The sequence below is a fragment of the Colletotrichum acutatum genome (assembly GCF_030867785.1).
Source record: "Colletotrichum acutatum strain CBS 112980 chromosome Unknown BDZ83scaffold_197, whole genome shotgun sequence".
Taxonomy (NCBI): domain Eukaryota; kingdom Fungi; phylum Ascomycota; class Sordariomycetes; order Glomerellales; family Glomerellaceae; genus Colletotrichum; species Colletotrichum acutatum.
The window spans coordinates 34,338-41,856 of record NW_026849191.1 but is presented as its reverse complement, the minus strand read 5'-3'; the positions used below and the strand labels follow the sequence as shown (position 1 = coordinate 41,856).

General features: G+C 42.8%; 2 protein-coding genes across 2 annotated transcripts; one reads left to right on the top strand and one right to left on the bottom strand.

The window, feature by feature from the left end:
• The first annotated feature begins 2,942 nt into the window (after window positions 1-2,942).
• BDZ83DRAFT_156559 (adenosine deaminase family protein) lies at window positions 2,943-5,128 on the top strand. Its single transcript, XM_060501367.1, has 4 exons — window positions 2,943-3,211; window positions 3,268-4,143; window positions 4,200-4,717; window positions 4,773-5,128. Exons 1-4 carry the CDS (start codon window positions 3,034-3,036, stop codon window positions 4,962-4,964), a joined length of 1,764 nt encoding a protein of 587 aa, XP_060358273.1. The 5' UTR covers window positions 2,943-3,033; the 3' UTR covers window positions 4,965-5,128.
• Window positions 5,129-5,599: 471 nt separating this feature from the next.
• BDZ83DRAFT_642263 (uncharacterized protein) lies at window positions 5,600-6,874 on the bottom strand. The gene has a single exon (XM_060509599.1). It carries the CDS (start codon window positions 6,822-6,824, stop codon window positions 5,652-5,654), a length of 1,173 nt encoding a protein of 390 aa, XP_060358272.1. The 5' UTR covers window positions 6,825-6,874; the 3' UTR covers window positions 5,600-5,651.
• Window positions 6,875-7,519: the final 645 nt, after the last annotated feature.

Genomic DNA, 7,519 nt, shown 5'->3' with positions numbered 1-7,519 from the left:
TAGAAGGATCTTAAAGTGCTATATTACGACCTAATATATATAACTAACCTAGAGACTAGCCTACCGTGCGCAGCGGCTAGGGCGTACTATATATATAAGTAAAATAGGGATACGACTACTCTTTATAAAATAGAAGACCTATAAATAAGTTATATAATAATAAAATAAAGATTATTTTAGATTAGAATAATTTAATATAATTTAGGGGCTAAACGATTATTATAAATTAGATTAATTAAAAATAATTTAAAGAATAAAGGATATATTTAAAAATGAGACTTATATATAGTATAGATTTAAGCCGGGCTTAAAAATAGACTTTTTATAGCTTTTTTAATAATTAACTTAGTATTAGATCTTATAATCGCTTTTAACTATTTTTATTAAAAACCCCTTTTAATAAAATTATAATTAATTATTAAAGCTTTATTTACTTTACGATTTATAAATATAGCTTTTTTAAAGCTATTTATAATTACGATACTATTTACTTAGCTTTTATAGCCTTAACTTTTATTAATATATTTATTATAACTAGCTAGCCGTAACACTTCGGAGGGTATTAAATCCTATTTTAGTTACTAAATAATCTATTAAATATTAAACTTAACGCCGTCCTAAATTACTTTTTAAAATATATATTTATAAAGAGTAATAGTAATAGACTTTTTTAAATTATTAAAAAAGGAGTTTAATATATATATTAATACTATTTCGTTTAGGAACTATAATTTAATAATATTTAATAAAGAGCTCCTATTCTTTTTAAATACTTTCGAATATATAGATCTTCTTTATAAATATAATATAAAAATAAATTTAGTTATATAAAGTTAATAATATTGCTGATTTTATAAAAAGAACTTTTGTTAGATTTTATAAATTATTTATATTTAAAAATATTTAAGGGGTCGTACTAGGAATTAGGGCTAGAAATTATAAACGAAAGGTCTTTTATTTTTATTAATCGTTTTTAAATACTTTATAATAAGTTTTATAAGCTCGTTACTTTTTTTTATTATAAATTAAAAGTAATAGTTTAAAATTTAATAATAAAAAGAATATTATAAAAAGAGTAAAGAGTATATTAAAGTTTAGAGCGTTTAAATTAATATACTTTTAAATTTTAAGGCCCTTATTTATAAAATAAAAAGTTTAGAACTATTTAATTTAATTATTATAACTAGTTAACTTAGCTTAATTAAAAGTTAATATAAAGATATCTATTATTTTAAAAAGATAATAAGAATTATATTAATAAATACGTTATTATATTTTAAGGTCTAAATTAAGAGCTAGGTTTATAACTATTACGAGTTATAATATATAGTAATAGGTATATAGAGTATAATAAAATAACTTAATTTATTAAAATAGAAATAAATAAAAGAGAAAGGTCTATATATAGAATATAAGTAAAATATACGTAATATAGTACGTAATAGGTACTTTATGGATTATAGTCCCTATCCTTGTTACGTGATATAATATATACGTGTACTACCGGAGGAATCACCTTACCTCACTAAGTTTTGGAATATTATCATGCGAGTCAGCCGATCAATCTTAGAGAGTTGAGGCGAAGAGACTGTCAGAGTCAAACACTCCGAGCGGCTTCAGTCAATCGGAAAGACTCGTTCAAGTTACTACCACATGCCTGAGTCGAGTGTGTGCAGAGTCTGGTTCACTGTAACATGAGCTTAGTTCACGAAAATCTAACGCTCCTGAAGTCTCATCAAGATTCATTCTTATTTCCGTCACCCGTCAAGCCGTGAGAAAAGCCCCCCTCCCCGCCGGCGTATTACATTTGTAACATAGTTACTCCAAAGGTCTGAGTACATAACCCGGTCTCTGATGTAATTCAGAGGCTATGTGATTCTTGATAAGCTTTTGCATATTATTGAGCAAGGCAACCGGATTCCCATCTCATCTCAAGACGTCGTCCGAATACAGTATTAAGCATTGTGAATCAAGTGTTCCACGTGAGTCCCTGGCATCGTGTTCGGTGTGTCTCAAACACTAGCTCAGAAACGGAGGCTTCCAGCGATTATCATCGTACACGCTCCGGATCCGGAACTCGGCGGTCTAGTGTCTAGTCTGAACCATATCGTCTGCTTCAAATAAGATATCCACGTGTTGAATCTTTGGGCACTTTGTTGGGAACATATGCTAGTTTCAAACCTAATGTCATAATCTTACTGCACTGCCTGGTATTGCTACTGGGAAGATGATGGCGCAGAGCGACTCGGCTACGAACCAGGACGAATCACCGCTGAGCTGAACACTGAGAACTCCGAAAGAACAAGAACGAGAAAAATACCAAGTCGGAAGCCCCAACTAAGTATCGCAAGTGCAAGACAGCGCGTGGTCTGGAGAATGCCTAAACCGCCAGCGATTTGTGGTTTCTATTTCTTAAAACGTCTACTACTAACACCAAGCTGCGTGCCTTGCCGCGATAAAGCGTGGCAGAGGCGGGAGCCTCAGCTCGATAATCGCAAGCCCCCAACGAAAGCGTCTTAAGTTCCCCGCAAATGAATTAGGGTCGGGATATTGTTGGTCGAATAACGACTCAGTGGCTGAGACTTGTCAAATTTTGGCAGTGTCTCAGGCGGACTATGGATTAGTGACACAGCTGAAATATGCATCGAGCGGGTGAGACTCTGTACTCCGTACAGCATAATGCGATGGGCCTACGGAAGGAAATTGCTGCAAAGGAGCATTGCACTAGATGAGCGGCCTTCTGCATGACAGATCGGACTCTGGAGATTGAAGTTGCACTAAGCAGGCGAGCTACAGACAATGGCACGATTATTGAGAAAAGGCGAGGCCGACCCGTGACACGGTGCTTCCGTTGACTCTGGGTCATTCCGTGTGCAGTCCAGGAGACCATGATCTGTCTCAAGCCTCAAGTCTCAGAGTAAAATGGAGATGTATAAAATAGCCTCCGAGGGACCGCTAATAGCATTCTCGCATCATCGTCAACCGCACCTCCGGCAGGCAGCACTGGGGTTACCTCGTGATATTTAATTCATCATGAACCTCTCAAGGTTCCTCGCGGCTTTTCTTCTTTCTGCCCTGGTGGCATCTCATCCCCTCCTGGAAAGAGATGAGCTCCAGGAAAGAGCTCAATTCCAGAAGACAGGTTTTATTATTGACCAGCACAATCGGGCGAGGGATCTCATGATTGCTCTGGAGAAGACAGAGCGACAAGGTACGTCTCAAGGCCGGTGTCTGCCAACGAACCTGTAACTAATTGATGCGGAACAGATGCCAAGTTTAGAGAGAGTCTGTCTGCAGATTGTGCCCACGCAGACAGAATCGTCCAAAATATCCGCCAGAAGGAGATGAAGACAGTTTGGAATCTGAACAATGGAAGCTTCGCCGGCGAGATGTTCGCCTTGGCCCGCCCAAAGATCGCAAACACGACGTTGTGGAAAGTCGTCCAACGTATGCCGAAAGGCGCTTTACTTCATGCGCATCTCTCAGCCATGCTCCCTTACAGCACTTTGCTTTCTTCCGTCATCTCCGAGAAAGGGATGCTGTTCAAGACCACAAAGGCCATTGGCACCGCGGAAGGCCGCATCTCATCTCAGCCTACATTCTTGCCGCCAAACTCCGCCGCCGTCAGCCAGTGGGCCAACATCGCCTCCGCAAACTACACAGGCCAGGTTGTGACTGTCACAACTACCATCGAGCAGTTCCCTGGGGGAGAGCCTGCGTTCCGCGAATTCATCATGAGCAAGTTAGTGCTTGCTCCCGACGTAACGATACAGCACGAATTGGGAGTCGACGAGATTTGGCGTCGCTTCCAGCCCTTGTTCGGCACAGCAGGAACTATGATGACTTACGAGCCCGTCGTTCGAAGGTTCTGGAGGAATCTCTTTGAGGAACTCGCGAGAGACAGGATCAGCTGGGTCGAGATCCGTTCAGGGGGCTCAACGGGCAAGCTAGTACAGTCTGGGGCGTCAACATCAGATGACAATAACGGTTGGAAATGGTGGGGTCTCATGGAGGAAGAGCTTGCCTACTTCAAGGGTCAGCATAACGACACCTTACAAACGGACGCTACTCTAGCTCCCTTTTATGGTGCTCGAGTCATCTGGGCAGACCAGCGATCTAGGCCGACGGACCAGATCCTTGCAAGTGAGTCAAGCATCTGCCGAAGACGAAGAGTGCAGCGGCTAATTTCTGCTGCACAGGCATGAAAAGTGCGTTGGAGGTCAAAGGCAACTTTTCAGAGCTGTTCAGCGGATACGATCTAGTTTCCCAAGAAGATCTGGGCCGTACGCTGCTCGATCTTGCGCCGGAGCTATTGTGGTTCCAGCAGGAGGCCAAGGAGAGAAACCTCACTATGCCCTTCTTCTTCCACGCAGGAGAAACCCTCGGCGATGGTAACTCTACTGATCTCAATCTTTTCGACGCTGTTCTGCTGGGGACACGAAGAATTGGCCACGGATTCTCGCTCTATAAGCATCCCGAATTGATCCATGCTGTGAAGAAGAACAACATCATGGTGGAGGTGTGTCCCATTTCCAACGAGGTACTTCAGCTGGCTACGGATATCCTGCATCATCCCTTGCCAGCTATGATTGCGCACGGTGTTACGACGGCTATCAGCAACGATGATCCTGCAATGCTGGGACAGGACGCCGCCGGGCTGAGCTACGATTTCTATCAGGTCATACAAGGGTTTGATAATGTTGGCCTCGCTGGACTGGTACGTTTGCTCCTACAAGCTCGAACGGATTTCCGTTATTTACTCATTGTAACAGTGTGCCCTTGCGCAGAACAGCCTGAGGTGGTCTAACTTTGAAGACCAAGATGACAAGCAATGGGAGTTGGAGATCGACCTTGGCGAAATAGGAAATGGTATAAAGGGCCAGCGCATCCAAGAGTGGAATGTCCAGTTTGATTCCTATTGCCAGGAGATCGTTAAAGATTATGGCGCGGCATATGGTGGTTGACAGACAACTGCACTCTATCTAAATGTGCGCCGAGTGACGTGCATGGTCGCTGAGGACCCCGGGCTGAAGAAGCGACTGCATACGGACCCGGAGAGGGGGACGCTGTGGCAGTTAGCCATTGCTCTCTTCTTTTGGGTCAAGTCACAGAAGACTGCAAGGCATATATTTCTCGAGAAAGAAACAGATTGAGCCGCACAATCTTGGGCTAGGAAGCTGATTAAGAGAGAGAGAGAGAGAGCTTGTCGCAAAAGGTAAGGAGACAGAGTAATTTTGTTGATATTCACGGCACCATTGGTTTTACGCAAGTGGTTGATTGGTATTTTATGAATCAAAATCGTTGACTGCTCGAGGTCTTCAGAGGAAAGTGCCAGCAAGGCCGCCAGAACTTTCCCCCAAATCTCCAAATTGTGTCTTTGAGGTAGTTATATGAAGAAAGACTATCTATCGGACGTCCACTCCGTCATGACCGCACACCATCTCCCACAACGAAGCAACGCCGATGGCTTGCATTCTAGGAATGAACCAGGACGGATAGAAGCAACGATAGACTCATTGAAAATAGGTAAAAAGAGAGACAAGAGCTGGAAAGTGAAGTTCAAAGGAGCGAATTAATAGCTAGTAGATGCTACAATTTCGTGCCAAGTTTTAATTTGTAGGTGAAAGCGAATAGGGGAAGATGATATGGAATCAGGACAACTTCCAAGCCGGGTTTGTAAGTTTCCAACCTTTCATTTCATCCCAAGCACTCGTGTCCACCGGAGCCCCGCCAAACTTATGTGAAAAAACATTGAGACGCTGAGAATGTTTTAGTTTGAGCCTATTGTAAGCAAAGATGCTATTAGGATCCGGAACCGAGATGCCAAACCCATTCAGGTCTTTGAGGCTGTTGGCCGCGAGATGGATAGTGAAGTCGATGTCCGAGAAGTCGCCCGTCAATGACAGATATATCAAGGATTTCGGTAATTTCATAATGAATTCTTCCGACTGAACATACTTCAGGAATTCATTTTGACCATCGGCAGGCTTCTTTTGTTTGCCCGATCTCAAATCAATCCATAAATCTTTCAAGTTTTCCAGTTTTTCCAACATGCTCGACAACTCGTATTGTACCCGAGAGTCTGGCATATTTGGGAAGCTCAAACACAACATCTTGAGAGATGATGTGTCAAGGGTCAGAGAGTCGAAAATAGTCTTGAATTGGAAGAAGGCATCATTCCCCCCTTGTGCCTGCGGGCTGAGATATCTGACGGCCTCAAGCTTGGGTGCCTGAGGGATCCCAGTGCCTTTCCCCTCCATGATCACCTCGTCGAAAGTGATATCTTTGACGTTGTCCAGGTCTTGGATTTGGCCTCTTGTGCGATTGACATCGAAGTTGATCTTTCCGTGGATCAACAAGTGCTCCACTGGTAGTTGGCATAGCGTGAGAATAGTCTGCCATGACAATGATACCGGAGATTCGGATTCCTCTACCAGATTGAGAGAGGGAGCTCGCATCAACGGTAGTGACTGAAAATTGGGCCCATCCATAACCTTCAAGAAAAGCTTTTTGTCAAAACCGACTTGTTTGACGCTCGGAAGGGCTAATAATAAATGACCAATGGCTATACTGATTTGAGCTTCTACTGGGTATATTGGCGACTCCCAGATATGGCTGTGGTTGATCCTACGAGGCTGACCGTTGGTAACTTCTGCCTTGGTGCAAAGTAGTTCAAAGTGCGCTTTCTCCTTCGCAGATATTTCTCCGTCGAGTTTCTCGAACGTGAACCACACTTGTTCGATACTATGAGCGAGTTGTGGCATGGTAGAAAGCCAAAACTGAAGATTGAGTAGATTACTCAAGCTGCCACCGTCGACAGACATGGCACGAAGTCGCCGCGGTTCCAATCCTGGCAGTGCAGCAGGGTTCTGGATCATGTTTTGCGCCATTCGTGACTCGACATAATGACGCGAAGATGTTCTCATGCAAGGCGCAAAAACATCTAGATGCTGTTTTCTGTCATTTATGATGAAAGATGTGCAGAATAGCCTTTTGAGTTCTTCGGTGATGCCCGCTGAAAGAATCGACGACATCGTGGAGATTGGTTTGTTTCTTTGGCGAGGGTTGATTTGCTGCTAGATCGAATACAGGCATCAATTTGGAGACCCAGGCTAGATTGTATCGGGAGGCTTGCCGAGATTGCGAATTTGAACCGAGAAGAGATGGTTGATGACTAAATATGTGCTTGGAGCTCGAGTGAACGGTGAAGGAAGAAGACCGAATGTTTGGGGGGCAAAATACTTCCAGTCCTTAAGTAGAGATTTCTCTGGGAAACGAGAATGGATTGATATTGAAGTGAGATTGTTCGCCGAAGATCAATTCAATGCCCACTCCATTCTTACCATAGGACATGAGCAGCAACATGGTGAGCCTTCTTTGGGTGATCTAGCTTCATTCACTTACACCCTCACCCTCGATCGTCACAACTCCAGATACCCTAGACGTCTTTACTTTTCCCTGTTCACTCTTTGACCTAACCGGAAATCCTGCTTGCTCAAGCCTTTGTATTCTGGACAGG